The sequence below is a fragment of the Podarcis vaucheri genome (genome assembly GCF_965113315.1).
Source record: "Podarcis vaucheri genome assembly, chromosome: 11".
Lineage (NCBI taxonomy): Eukaryota > Metazoa > Chordata > Lepidosauria > Squamata > Lacertidae > Podarcis > Podarcis vaucheri.
The window spans coordinates 16,317,155-16,342,695 of record NC_138749.1 but is presented as its reverse complement, the minus strand read 5'-3'; the positions used below and the strand labels follow the sequence as shown (position 1 = coordinate 16,342,695).

General features: G+C 44.9%; 1 protein-coding gene and 1 long non-coding RNA gene across 4 annotated transcripts in view; one reads left to right on the top strand and one right to left on the bottom strand.

Annotated features, from left to right (window-relative positions):
• Window positions 1–11,284, top strand: part of CCBE1 (collagen and calcium binding EGF domains 1) — a gene marked incomplete at its 5' end in the record, with an annotated part of 147,949 nt that extends 136,665 nt beyond the window's left edge. For both annotated transcript variants that reach the window (XM_082242122.1, XM_082242123.1), the window contains 5 exons: window positions 4,762–4,882; window positions 5,924–6,063; window positions 6,152–6,187; window positions 7,901–7,936; window positions 9,017–11,284. In XM_082242122.1, the coding sequence (XP_082098248.1) occupies window positions 4,762–4,882; window positions 5,924–6,063; window positions 6,152–6,187; window positions 7,901–7,936; window positions 9,017–9,250 (567 nt within the window). In that variant the 3' untranslated portion in view covers window positions 9,251–11,284. The remainder of the gene's footprint in view (window positions 1–4,761; window positions 4,883–5,923; window positions 6,064–6,151; window positions 6,188–7,900; window positions 7,937–9,016) is intronic.
• LOC309514287 lies at window positions 1,699–24,226 on the bottom strand. 2 transcript variants are annotated; one of them, XR_014211887.1, is made up of 3 exons: window positions 24,088–24,192; window positions 16,432–16,550; window positions 15,308–15,428 (listed from the first exon to the last, which is right to left on the bottom strand). It is a non-coding gene; the product is annotated as an uncharacterized lncRNA (long non-coding RNA). The 2 variants fall into 2 exon arrangements; XR_014211886.1 differs by lacking the exons at window positions 15,308–15,428; window positions 16,432–16,550 and adding an exon at window positions 1,699–2,118 and having other exon boundaries at window positions 24,088–24,226.
• Between the last annotated feature and the right edge of the window lie 1,315 nt (window positions 24,227–25,541).

Sequence of the window (25,541 nt, the reverse complement as noted above, 5' to 3'; positions counted from 1 at the left end):
AGAGTTGAGAAGAAAGACCTAATGGGCTTGGCCAGAATCAAGTTTCTAAATAAGATATTTCATAGGCTTTCTGCAGAACAATAAGCCCAGATATAGAAATTCAGCAAGTGAATTTGTCTTCTAGAGAAACGGTGCAATCGTGTTCCTTGGAGGCTTAAAAAAACCACAGTCACATGGGGATGTTTTCATAAAAGATAGTTCAGAAGAATAATCTTAATTTAGGGCAATGAGTAGTCCTAGAACCAGATTTTCGGTCCCTTCCAGTTGAGTGGCCAGTTTTACAAGAGTCAGTTTAATCACATTTTGTATTCACCATATTTTGGGGGTACATTAATAGAATCCCACATAATGAAGCTGAACTGTAAATACTTTTCACACACTATTTTCTGATGCAGGAGAGGTTAAATCCTCAAAGGAAAGAGCATGGATGCTAGATTATTTTATGGGCAATTATTCCTTTCAAAGCTATATAATGTGTCAAATTGCTGGGGGGGTTGGTATCTACACTTGGCTTCGCGCCATCATTTTTCTCCCAACACAAGGTAATTATCTTTTTTATAAAATAAAATAAAAATCACACATAACTGAGACACATGTGAAAACTTGAGTTTTGTGAAGGTTGTCATGTGTGTTTTGCGTGGGATTGTTTGGAAAAATATATTAGGTGTGGTGGATCCTGCTATTCAGCTAGAGGACATAAGAGAAAGAGTCCTTTCCCAGGGTTTTGTTCCTTTGTTTTAATATAAGACTATGAGGCCAATTTTATTCTGTAAAACCTTCAAAAGAAGAATCCGCAAGGGAACTGTATTGTGTTTTATCTCATGTAAGAGAAACTCACCTGGCTAATATCATCAGGAATCTGATAGCATGATGTGAGGCTAAGCTTGAAGCGTGAATCTTCCAACTCTAGGCTTGGAATCTTGGAGGGTGGGGCAAAAGGCAGCTGAAATTTGGAGTGATTTCAAGCGGAGTGGGATTCCTAATAGGTTTTGGGGGCTTTTCGGGTAGCAGTAGATGTTCTGGGGTGTTCTAGGTGTTCCAGAAGCCACCATTTCCCTACCCGCAAGAAGATGCACCAGAATGTCACTACAGTGCTGGGTTTGGAGCAGTATGGGGAGATAAGAAAGAGCTTGCAGTGAATGGTGTGTGCAGAGTGCAAATGGGGCTGCCTGACGGACATGATGGTCCTGGAGTTCTCAGAAGCTTACTGTATATGTATGCATTTATTTGCTAAATTTATATCCCACCATTCCTCCCCAAAGAACCCAGAGCAGCTCCTTTTTAGCAGTTCGTTGGATAGAATATCAGCAGTGGTAGGCAAATTTCCCTGAAACACAGCTTGCTTATAATCACCGATCTCTCCCTGCAGTGTGGAGCGCTTGATGTGTTCTCCACGTCCTGTTCTCTGCTCACATTATATCAGAAGAAATTCCAATACACCTGGAGAATAGCCACTGTGAAGCAAGTCCTAAATCAGGCATAGGCAAACTCGGCCCTCCAGATGTTTTGGGACTACAACTCCCATCATCCCTAGCTAACAGGACCAGTGGTCAGGGATGATGGGAATTGTAGTCCCAAAACATCTGGAGGGCCGAGTTTGCCTATGCTTGCCCTAAATGGTGTCCCAGGATTCTCCGCAGCACTCAGGGATTCTATGCAGATATAATGGAAATAATTCCTCAGAGATACATTTTAAAAAAAAAACCTTCTTCCCCATCATCCCCCTCCACAGAGTTGCAAAACTAGTCAGAGAGAGGGAGAGCCCTTTGCCAAAAGAAATAAATAGCAAGCAATCCAGGCATGCAAGCATTCCCATGTGTGGAATAGCTCTCATTGCACATGTTGCTTGCGCAGATACATGTAAGTATGTATTTAATTAGAAATAAGTGTTAGCCTGGACCCAGGCGATCCATCGCCAAGCCAACTGAGCAACGGTTTCCGCACGGAACTTCTTCAAAAGTACATGTAATGCGGGCCATGGTGGGGGTTAGATCTCATTTCCGTGACTATTGTCCCTTTCGAAAATATTGTAGTGAGGTATTCTGTTTCCTTGTGAAGAAAGATTCATGCATGAAGAGAGACTTGGGAGTGAGATCATTTTCAAGAGCGATTCCAAGCCTGAATCAAGAAAGTGGAATGGGATAGAAATTAGATCAGTGCATGCTCGTGTCTGGCTAAGATAATAATATTCATCATCAGAGCACAGGGCAGATGCTTCTGACCTTGAGATAGTGAAGAGAGAGCAGACAGGAGTGAGTGACTGGTTTAGCATACATTGCATGAGCTTCAGGGCCACGTTGAATCTGCAGGTTGGCATCTGTTGCCCCTACGTGTCCTTTATGAAAGTTCCTGTCTTATCTGTTTGAGATAAATAAACGAGTTGGCAATAAAACTAAAATTGCATATGTGTACACTCAGCAGGGGGAGAAAATGTTCTCATCCTGTAAGTACTCTGAGCCCTTGGAAGGGAAAACACCATAGCTCAGAGCTTTGAATGCGGAAGATTCCAGGTTCAGTCTCTGGCACCTCTGTTTGGTCTAATCCAACAGAGTGTTTGTTATTCCCATCATCCCTGATCATTGGCCACAGTGGCTGCATTGGCTGAGGATAATGGGTAAAAGGTAAAGGGACCCCTGACCATTAGGTCCAGTCGTGACCAACTCTGGGGTCGCGGCGCTCATCTCACTTTATTGGCCGAGGGAGCTGGCGTACAGCTTCCAGGTCATGTGGCCAGCATGACTAAGCCGCTTCTGGCGAACCAGAGCAGCGCACGGAAAGACCGTTTACCTTCCCGCTGGAGTGGTACCTATCTATCTACTTGCACTTTGACGTGATTTCAAACTGCTAGGTTGGCAGGAGCAGGGACCCAGCAATGGGGAGCTCACCCCATCGCGGGGATTCGAACCGCCAACCTTCTGATTGGCAAGTTCCTAGGCTCTGTGGTTTAACCCACAGCGCCACCTGCGTCCCTTGAGGATAATGGAGGCTGGAATAAAAAGGATTCTGGGTGGCTGCATGTTTCAGACCCCTGGTTTAAGCAATCTGCTGTAACAAGAGCTCTGCTGAAGACTTTGGGGATGGGGGCTACAAGTCAGAGCAGACAGTAATTACTACTACTACTACTACTACTATTCGGCCAAAATTTGAATCCAGGAATAAGTCTAGAATCTGTCCCTGTGAAAAACTAAGGGGTGAACTTTAACTTTAGTTTTTATACTTGCCTGTGTTTAATCAAAATACATTCTCTCTTTATCCAGAGTGCTCATATGTAGGATAACATATGTCTCTTTAAGAACTCTGAAGTGGCAGCCAGAGATTTAATTTTTTAAAATAAACTTGCATGTACTGCACGCACACCATACACCATTCATATTTGGTGAGAAGGGTGTGTGTGTGTGTGTGTGTGTGTGTGTGTGTGTGTGTGTGTATATATATATATATGCAGGTTTTGGTGTCTTCGGGTGTCTTCCCGTGTAAGAGTCGGGGTGTCTGTGCGACGTTTCGACGAGGTCTCACTCGTCATCTTCAGGCTGGTGCTTTCGGCTTCTTGTTACTGGAACAGAGCAGAGTCTGGTGTTTGAGTTCCTATAAATACTGTTGAGGGGTGTGGTGTATAGCCTCAACAGTATTTATAGGAACTCAAACACCAGACTCTGCTCTGTTCCAGTAACAAGAAGCCGAAAGCACCAGCCTGAAGATGACGAGTGAGACCTCGTCGAAACGTCGCACAGACACCCCGACTCTTACACGGGAAGACACCCGAAGACACCAAAACCTGCATTCCTATACCCGTGAAAATCTACGAAAGCATATATATATATATATAGTGTTGCAGTGCATGTATGTACCCAGGTACAAAAGGTAAAGCTATTGTGCTTTTGTCTAGACTATTGTCTAAACAAAATTTAAAAATTCCTTCTGGTAGCACCTTAGAGACCAACTAAGTTTGTTATTGGCGTGAGCTTTCGTGTGCATGCACACTTTTTCAGATACATGCATGAAGTATTTGTTTCGACTATGGCAGACCAACATGGCTACCTACCTGTAACTAGACTATTGTCTACTTCTTCATGTTTGGGTATTTTTTGCTTCCTTGAAGCTGCCCATTCACAATAACTCTGTGAGGTGGTGAAGAGAGAATAGGGGACACTGCAAATAAGGCCCCTGATCTGCCATGTCCAGAACTCTGCTGGGCTCCACTGACCTCTGCCATAAAGGAAGCTCAACCACCAACAGAGAAGCTCTGTCAGAGAGAGGTGCCCCAGTACACCTTCCCAAGTGGCAGGAAGGAGCTGACACCAGTATCTGCCTACAGAAAGTTATTAAGAAGAATGGTTTGGAGCAGAGAGGCTCCTGTGCCTACCATGCTGCTATCACATGATGCCAGTGGACCTGATCTGTGCCTCTTTTCTGTTCCAGCCTAGGAACTGTCTCAGAAAAGGAGCATTTTTCCTGACCCCGACCTTCCTCTCCAACAGGTGCAAGTTCCAAGTCTGTGGGTGCAGTGCCAGCAACACCACTTCATCCAACCCCTGATGGCCAGGGGTTAGGATTGTGCCTTGAGTTATCCATCAAATAGCAGTGGGCTTCCCAGTCCAAGTGTAGCACCATGGCTCTTTCAGAGGATAGACTGATGGAATTAGTAGCTGGGTCATGAACTGCAGATTTCATTTTGTGCTGTCTTCCAAGCAACAAAAACTCAACTAGGTGTCCCTGAATATGCTGCGTAGCTAATGGTTTGTGGTGCTTTCTTTCTTGCAGGTTGCTTTGTTGCCAAATAATGCTGCTGACCTTAGCAAACCAATCACAGGAGAAAAAGTACTTGCATCCAATACATTAATACCAGGTCCTCCTGGACAGCCAGGTGATCAGGGTCCTCCAGGTAAAGCAATAAAGTAGTTAAACTAATTTTTATGTTTATCATATTTGTATACTACCATTTGTACAAGGAGCTTAGAATAGGAACAACCATGCATCCACACACACACATATATATGGTACACACACATATATATGGTACACACACACACACACACACAGTTAGAGCCTCAAAGCATGCCTTGTTCCATCTGGTTTATCCCATCCCAGGAGCTGTCCAAGGTGCTGCAAGCTTGATTCTTCTACACCTCCTCTCCTAACTGAAAATATTCCATTCCCAAGCTATATATTTGTTTAGTGATTAGTGAATCTCTGGACTGGGGATTGAGAAAGGTTTCTCAACTTTCCTTGTCAAGCTCAACCTGTCAGATCTCACTCTTTGTGCTCTTTATACGCAGGAGACAGAGAGAGCTACAGTATTTATTCCATTTATTGCATTTCTATCCCACCTTCCTTTCAAGCTGGGGATCGAGGCAGCTTGCGATATTTTAAAAACATCCTTGTGAAATACAAAGTAATAAAAACACATTCAGAACCAGCATGAAAGTAATGCTGTGCAATAAAGCGCAATATCATTAGAGTCAGCGTGGTAGAGTGGTTAGAGTGTCGGACTTGGACCTGCGAGGCCGGGGTTCATATCCGCACTCAGCCATGAAGCTTGGTGCGTGACCTTGGGCCAGTCACTCTCTCCCAGCCTAGCCCACCTCACAGGCTGGTTGTGGGGATTAAATGGGGGAGCAGGGAGAAACATATAAGCCTCCTTTTGCTCCTTGGAGAAAGTGCAATCAATCAATCAATCAATCAATAATGTGGTTGTTTTGTTTTGTTTTGTTTATGTAACTGCATCATAATCCTTGAGCTGAATTCATCTTATTTTGGCCAAGATACAAGGCAGATGGTGCAAACCTCTGGGCTCCTGGTTTGTCTCCCAGCAACTGAGATACAAGCTAAAGTAGGGGTGTTGCTTCTCCCCGTTGTTCAGCCCCATTTGCCAGCCACATATATGAACCCACTGACAGCCTTAACCATCTCCCTTTTATTGCAGGTGCCACAGGTCCGCAAGGGAGCCCTGGATTTCCTGGATCTCCTGGCCCTCCAGGCCTGCCAGGCCCTAGAGGAGCAATGGGGCCTATGGGACCCTCTCCAGACCTGTCCCATATTAAACAGGGCAGAAGGGGCCCCGTGGTCAGTATTGCACCTCTGTTCCATAAATGCACGCGGCGTATTGGTTGTGTTATTGCATGTTCATAAGGACTGTGGTTTTGTTTTTCAGGGTCCTCCGGGAGCACCAGGAAGAGATGGAGCAAAGGTGAGCAAGCAATTCTTTCCCCTCTAGCATGTGTCTTATGAAATGTTGCTCCCAGTTCCCAACTAATTGGAAGGCAGCGGTAAAGCTGGCCTATCCCAAGAAACAACAAGCAGAGCCCCCTTTTGGCTGAGTAGTGTGAGAGTGCCTTGCAAGAGAGCTTCTGTATGAATCAGGTTTACAACATGGCCTGCCTGCTTATATAGATTGTTTTCCTGTTGTTCCTTCCTAACCAGTTTGATGGTCATGTACAGGCTGAATCTCCACCTGATATCCCTGATATCTCCTAAGCTCAGGACAGCTGCAGACCCAAATCCTGATACAGAAATGGAGCCACAAATCCATCCTATTGAGCATTGCAGTTTATCTTTTATCACAAATTAGTGCCATATCTCCTTAGATATGTCTTGAAATTGAAGGTTCCATGCTATCATGATATTGTCCATCTGTTATATTAATTGGAAACATTTTTAGCCTACGTCTAGGGTGTAAATGAATCTACTGTTCATTTACTTTATAGTAAATTTGATTGGAACTATTCCCAATACAGATGGATTTGGCTTTTGGGGAGAAGTTGTTTCAGAGTTTTTCCCTGGAATAATCATCAAAGCTTGGTTCAATTTGCTGATTTGAATACTTACAACAGATTAAAAAATTGTGATTGGAAATATGATACTTAACTTGTATGTAACAAATGGTAAATGAAATCAAGGCTTCACACTTAGTAGTGTGAGAGCCCTGCTGAACTCAGTCAGAAATACACCTAGTGAAAGTCCCATTGAACTCAGTAGGATGTTCAAACGCTTAACCTTTGCTTCAGGTGTAACTTTTCAGATCACTTAATGTGTGGTTTGAATGATTATTTAGACGTTTGTTTATTGAATTTGTTTTCTGGCCTTCAACTCAAAGGTTTCCAGGTTGTTAGATAGCAATACAATATATTAAAAATATACAAATCCATAGTAGGGGTGGATCAGGAAAACACCAATTTAAAATAAGTATCATAAATGAAATATCAAAATATGAAAGAAACTACATTACAATCAGGGACGCGGGTGACGCTGTGGGTTAAACCACAGAGCCTAGGACTTGCTGATCAGAAGGTCGGTGGTTCAAATCCCTGCGACGGGGTGAGCTCCCATTGCTTGGTCCCTGCTCCTGCCAACCTAGCGGTTTGAAAGCACGTCAAAGTGCAAGTAGATTAATAGGTACCGCTCCGGCGGGAAGGTAAACGGTGTTTCTGTGCGCTGCTCTGGTTCGCCGGAAGCGGCTTAGTCATGCTGGCCACATGATCCGGAAGCTGTATGCCGGCTCCCTCGGCCAATAAAGTGAGATGAGCGCCGCAACCCCAGAGTTGGCCATGACTGGATCTAATGGTCAGAGGTCCCTTTACCTTTACGTTACAATCAAGCAGCAACCCACTTCTCAACCAGTTTCATATGCTTGAGAAAACAAATGCATCTTGATTGACACCTAAATCAATCTGTTCTAATGCTACCATCCTTTATAGACTAGCTTATATACACACTGAATTCAATGAAACCAGCTTTTGTGTAGACGTGCATAGGATAACACAATAAGTGATTTTCATGGTGAAAGTGAGATGAGGTCTCTACAGAGTCGAAGGGACATTTTGATGCAGGTTGCTTTCGAAGGATGGAATAGGTCTCCAAGTTATGGTTCCATTTTAATCAATGAAAATGATGTTTGTTACAGGGTGACAGAGGGGCACCGGGAGAAAAAGGAGCACCGGTAAGTATCGTATCCAATTGCAATGCAATGTTATTTATTTATCCAATTCCAAATGTTTATTTACTTACTACCGTTTGGACTAGATGACCCTCCAACTCATCAATTCTGTGTTACAACATAAAGAGGGGGTATCCAACTAAACAGTTGCACTAGCATAAACCCGTTGAGCTACACAACGTAACTTCCCCTCCCTCTCCTCTCTCTGTGTAGCCCTCTATGTGCTTCTAAATCTATTGCAGGATTGCTCCCAACCCCCCAACCCCCCCCCCAAGATCAAATTTAGGAGGTGCACGGGGAGAGGAAAGGCAAAGTTCCATTGCACAGCCCAAAGTGCTTGTGCTAGCATAACTGTTTAGCTGGATACCACCCATAACAGCATGAAAAGAAGGGCTGCTTCATGTATTTCTTTTTGCTGTAACACTGTTAAATATACTAATATTAACAGCTACAGTGACCAAAATCTGAACCTCATGTTTCCCCCATCCAGACAAATGCACTGGGCATGGGAACGCTGAAAAACTGACCCCTGTCTTCCAGGGCTGCTGATAATTGTATGGGTGGAATAGTCTCTCCCATATCTGTATTCCTTTGCCCCTCCAACTGCAATCAGTTGGAACAGTCTTCATTTATGCTTTGGAACTGCTCTGAAGCACACATGGGGCTCCAGACTGAGGACATTGTTTAATGGTTAGCAGTATGGAGGTGTGAGCATCTGTCTGTTTTTCAGTCCCAATAAGTGCCTTCTGTGGTCTTCCCTTTAAACAATTTTTGACATTTCTTTTAATGAAATAAGTGGTGAAGACATGAATGTCTCATATTAGACACTCTCAGTTCCTATACAAAGCCAACTCTGTGCCCATAATAGTGAGAGTAACAAAATCTTACACACTGAAGCATTTCTCATTTGAAATTTGCATTCGGAAAAGATTCAAGTGCAGATTGTTTTTCCAGACTTCAATTTTCATTAGTTTCCTTTCCTCTGTTTTGATAATCTATCCGAAACTGGTGCTGTGACATACTGTAAGTCATTAGGAACACGAGGGACTAATAACTTAATTGTCACACCTGTAATATTTCTAGGGACCACCGGGTTCTTTTGACTTCCTGTTGCTAATGATGGCTGACATCAGAAATGACATCGCTGAGCTGCAAGAGCGGGTGTTTGGCCACAGGACTCATTCATCGACTGAAGAGTTTCCATTACCTCAGGAATTTACAAACTATCAGGACATAGTGGATCTGGGATCCGGAGAAGATTACAAACAAAGGACTGCGTCAAAAGACTCCCGAACATACGGAGAAGGCAATCATTAAAATGAGCTTGTGACCTGGAAAGAGTAAAACTTTGCAGGGCAGTGGTCCACAAGTCATTTAAGCCAGCGTACTTGCACATATTCCAGTTTAGCCCCATGGAAATGGGCCCATGTAGACGATTCACTGAAATTACCGTCTTCCCTTACTATAGCACTGCAGGCAGGACCAAATTAAGAGCCAGCTTAGGTGATCAGCACTCAGTGAGAATTATCCATTGTTGGAATGGGCAGATGGAGAACTGCATATGAAAAACCAAGACCTGATTGTAGGTGGAAGGCATATGTGTTAGAAAGGAACAATCCTTTCTACACGTTTCCTTGACATGCTGTCTTTTGTCTGCATGGGGTTGTTTGCTACAGCTCAGCGGTTTATGGTGGCTATATATTACCTTCCATATCAGAGGAAGTGTGCTTCAGAATAGCTATTGTTGCAGAACACAAGTGGATCAGCGCCATAACATTCATGCCCGGCTTGTGGGCATCCCAGACGCATCTGGTCAGCCACTATTTGGAATGGAATGCTGTCCTAAATAGACCTTTGCTCTGATCCAGCTGCTCTCTTGGCATGTTAACAACAGTTGCATCCCATGAGTCTGCTTATAGTGTAACTCGACTCTCGAGAGCAAGGGGCATCAGGAATTTGGCTGTCACCCAGGATTCCCATATCATACTCTGCTCACATCTAGAGGAAGGATTGTGCAAATATAGCTATGAACATCCACCTGCACTGCCTTCCTCCTGTTCATTTTTTCTTTTGCAGCATGGACAGGATACTGGTTGACCATGTGTATATCTCTTCAATTTTTCTACATCTCAGAACACATTTCATTCTCCTTTGTCTTCCAGTAGGGGAGCAGCTGCTGTATCTGTGACTTTAAATCGTAGACAATTTTAAAGAAGCTCAGTTGATGGAGCAAGTTGGATGTATTCCACCTGTTGAGACACTCCCAAATAATTATGCCGTGCTGTTGGTCTCCATTTCCTTGCCACCCAACTCCCTGATAAGGATGCTGGTGGGAGTTAAAGGTGAGGACATGTACAACGTGGAGTTGTAAATAATTGTTTGCCTTCTCACCTTCACCATGACACTCCCTTCCTCTCGTTGCACCAAGGATACAGGGTGTGCAAGGCAAGGAATGGGACTTTCTGCATTCACGCAATGGCCTAACATTAGCATAAAGGAGGAAATTTTACATCTGCAATGAGTGCTCAAAAGTAGGCAAGGGTCTTCAAGTGCACCAGGGTAATTTTCTACAGCTGAGTGACCTGTAAGCTACCTTAGGTACTAGTTCTGTGGCTTAAATGATTTGTAGACTGCACTGTTAAAAAGAGTTGTACAATATTTTAAAAATGCACTGATAATGTATAAAGTTTTATATGTTTTATTGTCCAAAGTTTCTCGATTCCCTTTTCTTACAGAGATGTTTACTGCTGGTAACACAATCCAGCTGTATTATTTGTTAGCCCAAGAACTAGCCCCAGAACTGTCTAAACATGGACACGATAATAGATTCTGCTTTGGAGCAAAAAGTAAAAAATAAAAATCCTAACGCATTGGTAATTCCAAGTGCAGTGGCATAATTTGCAGTCAGAGGTAGCTAGAAATACGTGACGTTTCCTTTTTCTTAGCAAAACAGTGAAGTTCGGGAAAGTGGCCAAGTGTCAATGTTATTGGCCAGTTCATAAATTGTACTTTCCAGCCACGAGGCAATGACCTTGAATGATCCCCATTTTAGGTGCAATATAAAATTGCCTGTAATCAGACTTCTAATCCATGTATCTTTGGTAAAATACAAACAGTCAAGTAGTCAGTTCTCGTTCCATATTCCCCTGGCTGCAACTTGTACGCAATGCCAATTTAGTGCTGACGGGGGAAGAGATTATGGCTGGTCCATGGTCGAAAATAAATATTCTGAATATATCCCCTACTTAAATCTAAGTCCTGATTTGAGGGCTGCAATGCTCAAGGGCTTTCACATCACTAGTAGTACTTCAGAAAATCTCATGAACCTAGTTCAGTTCGCTTGATGGCTTTTTTTCTTAAAAGCATGTGCAATGGGCCAATTGGATTGGCTGGTTGGGACGCGGGTGGCACTGTGGGTAAAACCTCAGCACCTAGGACTTGCCGATCGCATGGTCGGTGGTTCAAATCCCCGCAGCGGGGTGCGCTCCCGTCGTTCGGTCCCAGCGCCTGCCAACCTAGCAGTTCGAAAGCACCCTTAAGTGCAAGTAGATAAGTAGGGACCGCTTACCAGCGGGAAGGTAAACGGCGTTCCGTGTGCTGCGCTGGCTCACCAGATGCAGCTTGTCACGCTGGCCACGTGACCCGGAAGTGTCTGTGGACAGCGCTGGCTCCCGGCCTATAGAGTGAGATGAGCGCACAACCCTAGAGTCTAGCAAGACTGGCCCGTACGGGCAGGGGTACCTTTACCTTTACCTTTTACCTTGGGTTTTTAGTAAGGGGTGGTGTAGAATTAAGGCATGAAAGCAGAATAGCAAGAAGAGGCAGTGTGGGCATGATCCAGCAGACCTTCAGTCCCATTGCTTTCAGTGGGAGTGAGCCAAGTGCCGGCTTTGACTGACTCACGCCCATTCTTATTTTACGAAAAGAAAAGTATAATCAAACCATTCACAACGTTTAGAGTAATGAGAATATTCTGTGTTGTCAAAAGATGGTTTAGTTTCGCTTTTTGCTTTTTAAAGGCTTAATGTGTCTACAGAAAAAAATACTAGTTCCCTAGAACGTGTTTTTAAATGGCCACAATTCCAAAGATTCTATGTATTGCTGATTAAGCATCATTATTAAAATTAATTCCATTGATTTCATTAGAAAGGCGGCTTGATCCTGTGCATGTTTACATAGTAGCAAGAGCCACTGAGTTCAAGGGGACTTGCTCTTAGCTAAAAGTGCATAGGATCTGCACATATGCCCGCTTAGCCCCTTGATGTGTATGCTTCTGCAGTAGTTAGCAGTAACCAAAAATTAGCTGAGATGCAGACATTGAAAAGTTTTCGCTAAAGGTTTCCCAATTGGCATGAACAAATACGCAGAAGAAAGGAAGAAATAATATTCTATAACCTTTGAGTAATCCCTCGAGATCTCAACGCAATCCCTGTCCGAGACTGTCTGTAACTGTGCAGACAGTTCACTAGGAATTTTCCCCATGCATGCCTCACAGTAATGAGTGGATCTGGGGCAAACTCATTCTCAGTAGATTTGTGGCCAATCTCTCTTTGAGATCATATTTCACAGTAAATGAGCGGAAGCAACTGGAGGTTAACAACGTGACCCATAATTTTATTACTTTCCTCCCTTTTTTGTAATAATAAATGACACAGAGCTTTGTCCCTTTGTACACATTTAGAAAGCTATGCAACACACGATTATTTATGATGATTATATGAAGTACTAGAGAGTATAAAAAGTGACTGTAATTATGCAATGTATTTGCAATTAAAGAAGGATATTTTTTCTTATTTCGGTATTGACTCCCTTGTATCTTTTCCAACTTCTTTTTGAAATGGTGTCTATGAAGAGAGGCCAGCAGAGACAAACACAGCACATTGCTGGAGGGCAGTGAGTGTGACAGGCTGACACATATAAGCTATTTTTCTCAAGCAGGTGCTACAGCTTTTACTGGCTGACTATACAAAGTGGGGAGGGGGGATATCCTTCAACTGTGTGAACGAAATCCTCAGGCCGTAATTATGTTAGGTGTAGTTTGGCTGTAAAGCAAATACAAAAGTATGTCGTTTTTGTGGATGTGGCCAGTGACAAACCACAGTTGATGGGCACCTGATACCATCTCTCCCCAAGTCGGTGCCCTTCTACACCACAGCACCCAGCATCCCTCATGCTGGAATCCAACAACATCTGGAAAACAGCTGCTTAGGAAAGGCTGCTTCAGAAAGCCAGCACCCAGGCTCCCTCGATCAAGGTGGGGCTCTATAGTTTAAGGTTGCCAGGCATCCCCTGTTCTCGGGGACAGTCCCCAGATTTGCAAATCTGTCCCTGGACAAATTCCGTCCCTGGAATGTCCCCAGATTTGCAAATCTGTCCCCGGGAAACGTGGCAGCGGCAGCCTCAGCAGCCCAGAGCCAGCCTGTTAGTGCAGTTGGCTCTGGCTGGCTTCAGGAGCTGCTCACTGCTTGCTGCTGTGGTGCAGGAAAAATGGCAGGCGCCACGGCAGCCAGAGCCAACTGCACTACCAGACTGGCCCCTCCTGGGCAACGGCCACCCGCCCGTGACTCCCGAGCCTCCCCTGATCTATCAAAACAAAGGGGGAAGGAGATTGGGGAAGGCTTGGGAGTCATGGGCAGGCAGCGGGCTGTTGCCCAGTTTTTTTTAAAAAAACTGCACATTTATGTTTCACAGGGTGCGAAAGAAGGGCTTTGCACCTTTATACAATATCCATGTGTGCTTGGGCCCAGGGGCTTTTGCCTCACCATCCCCACTACTGACACCCTGTTGCGACTCAGCTTATAATAATAATAATAATAAAGTGTCCCCAGATTCATTGAAAAAAATCTGGTAACCATACTATAGATGAAATGCCAGGTTTACAAAGCGAGGGGTGGGCTTGGTTCTTGGAGATAACCGGTTGGTTCTGTGGGGAAATGCAAAGTTCACACCAGTGCCCCACAGCAAACTGGCTCCATCAGGGGAGAATACAATGTGTTACGGCTTGCAGAGCTCAGGGAGGTGCACCTCCATCGAAAGTCCCTGGAAAAACAGAGGCTCTCTCTCCACTCACGCCTGCCTTCCATAATGCTGAATGATGCATTAGCTCTACAGCAGCAATCTCAATGGCTTGCACCTATAGGGAATCTGCACTCAATTGCATGATCATTCACCAGTTTGGCTTGGGATAAGTAGGACTGGGCTCAGGGTGGGTTGATCTAAACCAAAGATGAAAATTTGAACTGAAACATGAGAACCCCCAACAAAAAATTATAATTTGGCAAAATACTTGGACTTTATATGTACTTGTATAATATGGAATAATTAATGTGATTGGATTGGATTGTTAAAATGGAAAACTTAATAAAAATTATTATAAAAAAAAATTGCAGGGGAAGGAGCATTGGTTTGAATGAGTGGGGGTGTCTCCAGCCTAATTAGTCCAGGCACAGCTCCCAATTTGGCCCATGAGGCTGTTCCCTTCCCTGCTCCACACCAGATGTACATGTGCATTTATTTATTATTACATTTATATCCCATTTTAGCCTCAAGCTCACAATGACCCTGAGAGGCAGTGACTGGCTCGAGGTCAGCCTGTGAGTGTCATGGCTGAGCGGGGATTTGAAGCATGCTATCCCAGATCCTAGGCCAACACTTAAACCACTACATTGCATGAGCTCTTATACATGTGGGGCAGAAGCAGACATGGCCACATAAAAACTATTGGGATCTTAAACATGAACTCCCAATTACAGTCATACCTCAGGTTACAGGTGCTTCAGGTTGCATTTTTTCAGATTCCGGATGCACCAAAACCCGGAAGTACCAGAACGGGTTACTTCTGAGTTTCCGCGGTTGCGCAGAAGCGTTAAATCATGCGTTGCGCATGCACAGAAGTGCCGAATCGCAACCTGCACATGTGCAGACGGGTTGCGAACACTGCGGGTTGCGAACGTGCATCCCGCACAGATCACGTTCGTAACCTGAGTGTCCACTGTATTCTTTTGCAAGTGGGGCAAAAGTTAACCCTACTGGCATCAACTGCACATGGGAGTTCCCCAATGGCAAGGCCTAAGTGAAGCCAAAGCGGGGGGGGGGGAGGGTTTTTGCTCCATTTTGAAAAGAAACTGATTTTCTTCTCTGGAAGAAAGTTCTGCTTCAGGAGCAAGCCAGTTGACTCCAGGAGCTCTCCTTCAAAGGAGCTTGCTCTGTGTGTGTGTAGCTTAAAATGGAGCTCCCCCCCCCCCCCCGCCGTCGAGGGAACCTAATGTAATGCGTTTAGCAGTTGGCCAGAGTGACCTCCTCACATTAGAAGTGCTACATTAAAGGATAGTAGTCTTAGAGGAAAAGTGATCTTTGTACTGTATATGTCAAATCTGATTCTTACCATGTTTAATTCTTCCAGAAAGAAAAGCAGGATAAAAAATATTTTAAAGCAAATCAATCCAATATGGAGCATTTCTCTCCTCTTCCCCCTCTCCACTTCTGGGAACCACAGCTATAAGGAAAGATTTATAGGAGAGCAACAACGTTAACAAAGGGAAGTGGGTCTGTAAGCCTAGAGAGAGAAAAAATAAGGACAGGCATGTTACAATTATGTAATACAATGGTACCTCGGTTTTTTAACGTCTCCGTTGACAAACGTTTCAGTTTTTGAATGCCATAAACCCAGAAGTAAATGCTTCCATTTTCAAATACGCCTCAGAAGTCAAACGGCTTCTGCTGAATGTATATGTTAATTTTCTCTATGAAATTTGCAGGCCACCCTTTGCACCTTGGTTTCCAAACATTTTGGAACTCAAATAGTCTTCTGGAATGGATTATGTTCAAAAACCGAGCTACCACTGTATTTGAAAGGATGCCATAAGAGGGACATGAAGTGTTCACTTTGGCCATAAAGGTTAGGACATAGATGGTGGTAACATCACAAGGATTTCTGCTTGCACAAAGTAACTTTCCTGCCTGCACATGTGCCCCATGACATCGCCAAATCTGCTTCAGATCCTTTACAATGGCTTAAGCAGAAGCTTCGAGGAAGGAGAGGGGGAAATGTTCCATTACACATGCAGAAATCCTTGGGCCAGTGAAGCAAGTCACTTGGTGCTATTTTGAAATACAATCCAGAGTTGAACATGAGGACTAGGAGAATTCTTTCCATTGACAGGTCACAGGCATGGAGATGGAGGGAGACTATGCCTTTACTTAAAGCTAGGTAAAGGGCACTAATCAAATAGGACCAGGCCTATAACGGGATGGGCATGTTACAAGCCTTAAGCTGAACTGTAAAGAAAAACACTGCCCCAGAAAGTCGTGGGATTCCTTACAAGAAAAGCATAGGACATGCTTCTGACCCAGAAAGCTGAATGTGCCATAAATTAAAAGCCTTCCTATAACCATTGCTGCTTATATAGTCCCATAAAGCAAAACGTGTATACTGGTGGCCTGCCATTGGACAGCTATCGGAATGTATTTAGCTTAGCAACTCCACAGACACGATTTACCTTAAAGTAGATTGCAGCCTCTCGGGGGGGGGGGGCACAATGTCCCATACCTGGACCATTATCTGGCTATCTTTATCCTGGACTGTAGGATCTCTTGGATGACTTCCAACAGCATGGTTCTAATGAAGACATTATTTTAAAAAAACATTGTCTAATGGAGACCAGGAGAGTTCCCAGTGAGGAAGATGGACCCCATGACTCCTTAAACATTTTGGTTAGCGATATCCAAAGAGAAGCAGCCAGTGCTTAGAAATGTTGTGACTTCAGGACTGAGAATGTTTGACTTGTCCCTGTGCCCACCACCCAGGCACAGTTTTTGTCCTCCTTCAGTAATTGCTTTTGATAGGAAGAGTCTATCGGCGTAGCTGGTTTCTGTCCACCAGCTCTACACGTTGAGAGCCTTTAGTTCTGAGTGGACCATTCTGCTACTAGACCTGTTCCATCAAATCCAACGACTCCTCATTTTCGAAAGCCCAGAGCATGGGCAACAATCCCAGGAGACGCGGTGTTTCGTTTTAGTGCATGGTGGTCGACGATACAGCAGATTGCATTGCTCATTGTGGTAAGTCAAAGGCCTGTAGAGCAGATGTTCTGGGATACTCCGAGAATTCCTTTTGTTGTTATGAGTTGTATATCTGGTTAACTGGACCTGCCTCGTGTCATTCTCCCCCACAACTGAAAATAACAATGTTTTTACTTAGTAACAATACACAGGACTGAGCCAATTTCTTTTTGTTTTGTGAACCTTGAAGGGGAAATGAGTTTGTCCTGTTCAGAGAGACATTTAGTAGCAATATTCTAGACAACATAGTCAAACTACAGTGGTACCTCGGATTACATACGCTTCAGGTTACATACGCTTCAGGTTACAGACTCCGCTAACCCAGAGATAGTACCTCGGGTTAAGAACTTTGCTTCAGGAAACAGAAATCGTGCTCTGGCGGTGCAGTGGCAGTGGGAGGCCCCATTAGCTAAAGTGGTGCTTCAGGTTTAGAACAGTTTCAGGTTAAGAAAATAATAATAATAATAATAATAATAATTATAATTATAATTATAATTATAATTATAATTATAATTTTATAATTATAATTATAATTTATTATTTATACCCCGCCCATCTGGCTGGGTTTCCCCAGCCACTCTGGGCGGCTTCCAAAAGAATATTAAGATACTATGATACATCAAACATTAAAAGCTTCCCTAAACAGGGCTGCCTTCAGATGTCTTCTAAAAGTCTGGTAGTTGTTGTTCTCTTTGACATCTGGTGGGAGGGCGTTCCACAGGGAGGGCGCCACTACCGAGAAGGCCCTCTGCCTGGTTCCCTGTAACTTGGCTTCTCGCGGTGACGGAACTGCCAGAAGGCCCTCGGTGCTGGACCTCAGTGTCCGGGTAGAACGATGGAGGTGGAGACGCTCCTTCAGGTATACTGGACCGAGGCCGTTTAGGGCTTTAAAGGCCAGCACCAACACTTTGAATTGTGCTCGGAAACGTACTGGGAGCCAATGTAGGTCTTTCAAGACCAGTGTTATATGGTCTCGGCAGCTGTTCCCAGTCACCAGTCTGGCTGCTGCATTCTGGATTAGTTGTAGTTTCCGGGTCACCTTCAAAGGTAGCCCCACGTAGAGCGCATTGCAGTAGTCCAAGCAGGAGATAACCAGATCATGCACCACTCTGGCGAGGCAGTCCGCGGGCAGATAGGGTCTCAGCCTACGTACCAGATGGAGCTGGTACACAGCTGCCCTGGACACGGATTTAACCTGTGCCTCCATGGACAGCTGTGAGTCCAAAATGACTCCCAGGCTGCGCACCTGGTCCTTCAGGGGCATGGTTACCCCATTCAGGACCAGGGAATCCCCCACACCTGCCCGCCTCCTGTCCCCCAGAAACAGTACTTCTGTCTTGTCAGGATTCAATCTCAATCTGTTTGCCGCCATCCATCCTCCAACCGCCTCCAGACACTCACACAGGACTGTCACCGCCTTCACTGGTTCTGATTTGAAAGAAAGGTAGAGCTGGGTATCATCTGCATACTGATGAACACCCAGCCCAAACCCCCTGATGATCTCTCCCAGCGGCTGCATGTAGATGTTGAAAAGCATGGGGGAGAGGACAGAACCCTGAGGCACCCCACAAGTGAGAGCCCAGGGGTCTGAACACTCATCCCCCACCACCACTTTCTGAACACGGCCCAGGAGGAAGGAGCGGAACCACTGTATGACAGTGCCCCCAGCTCCCAGCCCCTCAAGACGGTCCAGAAGGATGTTATGGTTGATGGTATCAAACACCGCTGAGAGATCCAGCAGAACTAGGAAACAGCTCTCACCTTTGTCCCTAGACCTCCAGAATGAATTAAGTTCTTAACCCGATGTACCACTGTATTGGTAAGTTGGTTATAACGTTCCACCAAGTGGTGCAGGGAATATTTACTACTTTCTTGCTTCCTCAAGGGTTTGTTCGTTTGTTTGTATCAAATATAATCGTTTCACCAAGAGGTTCCATCCTTACCATGATGAGGGACAATTTGGCAAATGGTCATGTGCTGTCACCTTACATTGCCCTCTGATGAAAACAGGTTCCACCTTTTCTCAAGCACTGAAACTGTCATGTGTTACATGACATGACCCATATGCGTTCCAAGTTGTGATGGAGAGAAGCATGTGTTGGTGATTTGCCTTTTGAAAGCAGTGCTGATGTTGCACACAGCGAATTAGATCTAGGTTATTTAAAAAGCAAACAACAGATGGAAAGCATTTCACAAAGAAAATGGCTTCTTCTCCTTTGCTTTCCAAGCCATGTGAAAACTCTTTGCAGATTTCTGCCGCAACTGATTAGCTTTTAGACTGTCAGAGACTTTTTTGTCCCAAGGTTACTGCCAAATATTTGGCTCCCAAAAATCCTGGAGGCATCCTTTAGTTCAGCTCTTGCCTTTGGCTCCAGACTTCCACTACCTGACGCCCTCCAAAGGTTTCACTCATTCATAAGGTTTCTTGCCTACCCTTCACAGTCCCATCCCAGGACAGGTTACAACCATATAGTAGAAAATTATAAAAACAGATAAAACCATTGGAATTCTAAAACGAGTAAAACCATTCCAAGTGCAACAGAGCAGTAAAGGTAAAGGGACCCCTGACCATTAGGTCCAGTCGTGACCGACTCTGTGGTCATCTCGCTTTATTGGCCGATGGAGCCAGCGTACAGCTTCCGGGTCATGTGGCCAGCATGACTAAGCCACTTCTGGCGAACCAGAGCAGCGCATGGAAACACCATTTACCTTCCCGCCAGAGCGGTACCTATTTATCTACTTGCACTTTGATGTGCTTTTGAACTGCTAGGTTGGCAGGAGCAGGGACCGAGCAACGGGAGCTCACCCCGTCGTGGGGATTCGAACCGCCGACCTTCTGATCAGCAAGTCCTAGGCTCTGTGGTTTAACCCACAGTGCCACCCGCGTCCCAACAGAGCAGTATAGAGTCGATAAAAGAGATGGGTCATTGGAAACTGCTTTATTCCTAGTCGGACCATTGGGTCCATCCAGTTCAGCACTGTCTAAAATGACTAGCAGTGGAACTCCTGGGTTTCCAATTCCCCCACCCCTACCTGGAGATGCTGGGGACTTAACCTAGGACCTTCTGAATGCAAGGCGGTGCTCTGCAACAAAATCCTTCCCCAGTGTCAGGCTTCAGGGACCCAGCTTCCTCCACCACCCCCCAGGCAGTAGATATGCAGAACAAAGAGAAAGGAGTCTCTTACCAGTTAGAGATTTTAATGATCACAGCAAGAGAACAAAATAATCCATTCCTCGGAATGAAGGGGCTCCCAATTAAGGGTTCCACCCACTTCCTCCCTAGTCCCCCCTCATCACTTCCGCATCTTGCAACCTGATCTCTCAACCACTATGCTTTCTGTGCTGCCACCTTACCTGCTCTTCTTGACCTTGGGCTGAGCAGGTGGATGCTTTTCAGCAACATTGAGTCTGTTCACTCTCTCTCCCAGTTCTTCTTCTCCTAGCTGTTCACCACCCAGTTCTTCCCAACTTCTGTCTATGTCCCTCTGCGAACCGCTGTTCCAAATCTATATCGTCCCACTGCTCCTGGAAAGATCCAAGATCCTGATCAGGATCAGGGGGAAGGGGGAAGGCTCCCACCATTCCTCCTCAATGTCACCCTTCTCCGCACGGACCCTGACACCCAGGCTATTACTTATAAAAAAGTTATGCCCATGACACTAGGAAGTCCCTCGGGGTATTAACAGACGTATGTAAGAAACATCTCACAACAAAAGGAAATCTTCAGGCATGTGACATCCACAAAAATGTTTGTTCACAAGGAACCCCAGCTCCCACCCCGTCCCAGTTAGAATGCCAAGACACAGGAGGACTAACAAGCAAGCAATTTTCAGTGGTGGAGAGGAAGAGCAGGTCCAGCGGGGTCTGGTCACTGATGCCACTCCTGGAAGGAAGAAGGGTATTCTTAAAATCCAGATCAAAAAAGAAAAAGCAGCCAAAGATGCCAGGAATGCATTTGTATATCAGAACCAGATAAACAGCAAGAAAGATGGACGAACTGAGCTACCTAAGCCTTTTTCACACATATACTGATAGCCTGACTTCTGTGTCTCGACAGTAAAAATTGTACCATCCCATCACACACGTACACCCAATACTGAGAGATTATTTGCAATTAAATTTATTTCCAGCAAATTGCGGCACTGAATGTGTAACGCATTATCGACTTCAGCCTTTGCTCAGCCTTTGGCACACAAAGCAAACAGCTTGACTGATGCGCTGTGTTTGGGCACCATCCAGCCATTGTTAAGTCCCATTGATTGCCTTGGATGAATTAATGGGGCTTTAAAAGTGCTTAAAGTTGGCTAGATTGGTATCCTATATTTGAATCATTAGACGTTATAGATAGTGCGTTAGTTAACGATGTCATCTGATTGTTCATTTGGACTGGATTTCCAGACTTTTGCTGGGGTTCAGAGGGTTGTAGCATTTTAAGAAAACCAAAACATTGCAGTAATTTTGAAATATAGCATCAGGGGAAGAAACATACACGAAGCATTGGCTATGAGTACTGGATCAGAACTTCAAATCATGGTATCATAGAATCATAGAATTGTAGAGTTAGAATGGACCTCAAGTGTCATCTTGTCCAACCTTCTCTGATGCAGGCATCTCAACTAAAACATTCTTGACACACGGCTATCCAACCTCTACTAAAAAACCCAATGCACCAACTTCTGAAGGAGTTGTTCCACTGTTGAACAGCTCATAATGTCGGGAAGTTCTTCCTGATGTTTAGTCGGAATCTTCTTTCTTGTAACTTGAATCTGTTGGTCCTAGTCCTACACTCCGGAGCAGGAGAAAACAAGCTTGCCCCATCTTCCATGTGACAGCCCTTTAGATATTTGAAGATGGCTATCATATCTCCTCTCAGTCTTCTCTTTCCCAGGCTAAATGTACCCAACTCCCTCAACCAGGTCAGGTTCTCATAAGATTCAAAGAACAGGGAGTACCAAGGGGAAATAGGGGAGGGGGAGACGCTCCCATTGTTCCTGAAAACATTATATACATACAGTTACTCAGCTACTCTCAGAGACTGGTCTTCATACTAAGGCACCAATGCACCAGTTCTCCATAGCTCCCTGTTCTAATCCGCTCACCAGGCTTAGGGGAGCCCTATGGTTTGACGAAGTCCCTAAGTCCCCCATGAGGTCTGAGCATGCTTGGTGGCTACAGAACACTGACTGACAGGACTGGGGACAATAACTGGGTGAGAGGATGAATGGGGCAGAATATTCTGGAGGACACTGAACAACAGCACTCAACACTGCAACATATTGTTGCTTTATTATATATCATAGAATCAAAGAATTGTAGAGTTGGAAGGGACCTCAAGGATCATCTATTCCAACCCCCCTGCAATGCAGGAATCTTTTTGCTCAACGTGGGGCTCAAACACACAACCCTGGTATTTGTAACTAAAGTAAAGGTAAAGGGACCCCTGACCATTAGGTCCAGTCGTGACCGACTCTGGGGTTGCAGCGCTCATCTCGCTTTATTGGCCGAGGGAGCCGGCATACAGCTTCTGGGTCATGTGGCCAGCATGACTAAGCCGCTTCTGGCGAACCAGAGCAGTCCACTGAAACACCGTTTACCTTCCCGTCGGAGTGGTACCTATTTATCTACTTGCACTTTGACGTGCTTTCGAACTGCTAGGTTGGCAGGAGCAGGGACAGAGCAACGGGAGCTCATCCCATCGCAGGGATTTGAACTGCCAACCTTCTGATCAGCAAGTCCTAGGCTCTGTGGTTTAACCCACAGTGCCACCTGCGTCCCATTTGTAACTGTAAGCCACCTCAAACATTTTTCATGAAAAAGGCAGACTAGAAATATTACAAATAAATGTATTGGGCAGTGCTCCAGAAAGTTTTACTCAGAGTAGACCTGCTGAAATTAATGGACCTAACTTGATCCTGTTCATTAACTTGGTAAACTCATGGCGAAATTATTTACACCTGTGACTCTCCAATGATGAACTCAAGAGTTGATTGCAAGAGCAAATTCCCCCTTGAAAAGTCCTGTGGTCAGCCAACATTGACACCTCCACGTGTCACAGAAAACCTTCAAAAAGAAGGTTACGTCACACACAGCAGTCCTTAACAGCGGGTGAGGGTGGAAACACTGCATTTCTGATTCTAACCCGAATCACATGGCACATTTGTCGGCTATGGAATGTGACCCTGGGAAAGAATGCAAAGCAGGCATGGAAAGACCTGTGAGAAAATAGGTGAGGAATATCTAAGATGATTCGTTGCTCTCCTGCTGCTGGCCAATATATATCAAAAGGAAAAGAAACAGCCTTCTAGAGGATATGAAAAAGTCTGGCGTTTCCCATCCATTAGTTTGCAAGTAAAACGACCTTGGGGAGCACGTAGGTAGAAGCCCAGATAGCATAAGAGCTGATCAAAATGTGGAGGAAATTAAAGACATGTGTAGCAAATGAAGTGCGAGGCTTATCTACAAGGAAATGCAATATCTATCTGAAGCGTGGAGAACCTTTGACCCTCCAGATGTTGCGGAACGACAGCTCCCACCATCCCTACCCAGGGGCTATGCTTGCTGGGGCTGATGGGATTTGAAGTTCAGCAACATCTGGAGGGCCAAAAGCTCCCCACACCCACCTTAGACTTTAACATGGCATAAGGGATGTTACCAAAAGCAACTGAAACCTCATGTATGAAAATGCCCCAAACCAGTAGTATTCCGTAGCCAAATTCTGCCAGGAAGCATTGTGCCAAAACAACAGCTCAGAATACTACTACTACTACTACTACTAATAATAATAATAATAATAATAATAATGGCAGCCACACTCCCTAAGGCACTGGTCTTCAACTAGTAAGGCAGAACACATAACTAGGTCATGACCCCATCTAAGGTGGGGTACAATAGCAGCACTAGAAATACATGATTAAAACAGGTTTACTCACATGAAAAGACTTGCCAGGCAGTGGCGTAGTGTGGGGGGTGCAGGGGGGGGCCGGCCGCACCGGGCGCAACATCTGGGGGTTAGGGTTAGGGGGCGCAAATTACTTGCCTTGCCCCGGGTGCTGACAACCCACGCTAAGCCACTGGTAGTAGTAGTAGAAACAACAGGCGTAACAGTAGCAGAATCCAACAGTTACAGTGATGAAAATCAGGCAGGCAAGAATCCTTAAAAGTCACAGAAGTCCATTTTCCAGCTCATAGTGGTATACACTCCCTTGAGGAGAACTCACTGACAACCTAAACCAATGTAGGAAAGAAAAAGAGCATGTACAGTGACAGAAAGAAGAAGATTGTTTTCTATTGTTCCCCCTCCTGACACAAAAGTTTATAGGATGTGAGGTCATACATCCCCCTGCTTGTGACTCTCTAGCAATCATGCATTTGTGATTTTGGCTGCAGATTATCCCGCACTGGGATTTTCTGGGCCAAGGTGTCTCTCCACAAGAAAAATACCACAATGGTTGTATACTGTACAGCAAGCCAGGCATTTGTAACTTAAGCCGTTTTGCATGTTTGCGCCTGTCAGCCACATGGGCAAAATAATGCCCTAGGTGTGGGCAGCATTCCTAACCCCTGGCATCAAAGCCACCTGAATAAGCCCCACCAGCGATCACCACAATATCCTTCTATTCTCCTAATGCAGCAAGTTTATCCTTATTCCAATTTAACCTTTCAGGAAAAGAGGTTAATGAGTTGGGATTCCAAATTGGCCATCCTGATTCCATGCCAGACCCATTTGCTCAGAAGGCAGCCTAGATAATCTGTTTATTAGGAGCGGAGAAAAATCCCCTTTGTGGCCATTTTTTATTTAATGACTCACCTCCCCATAAATGGCTGCTCTCCCCTTTATACCCATTTTGTTCCCACGGGGGCCTTCATTGTCAGAGATATCAATGAAGTGTCTGCTGACCACACACTTGTATCCAAATATTTGCGCTATTCAGAAGTGAATTGCTCATTCAACTAAATGCTCAATTATGCCAGGGGTCTTTTAATTAGAGGGAATACTTGGGCCAGGTAGCCTGCCTGGGATGAGGAACAAATTTCTCAGCATATGGAACGTATGCACAGCAATAGGGTACTCCAATCGCTCTATACATGGAGTAGCCTTTAAAGATGGTTCAGAGGCTGCAATTGGTGCAGAATGCAGTGGTCAGAATGCCGAACGCTCTTTGAGATTATGAGCATAGTATGGCATTGCTGTATCAACTGTGCTGGTTCCCTGTTTGCTTCTGGGCCTGATAGAAAGTGCTAGTATTTAACCCTGAATTTAACCATGCTGGCAGATGCCGCCCCAAACATCTGTAGGGGACCAGGTGTGGGGAGTTTTTTAATGGCTTGGCTGGCTGGTTGCCTGGCTGGCAGCCTGAAAAGACTGTCTTCACTCATACAAACTTGCCTGAGCCTTATGATTCTCCCCTAATTCTCCCCTGGTCTCCTCACTGCTCCAAATAGGACTAATTTAGCCAGCTAGCCCTGGTGTTCATCTAATGTTCATTGGATGGATTTCTCCCCTAAATTGATTTTGGAATTCTGAATTTATTGTTATTCATGTTTTAT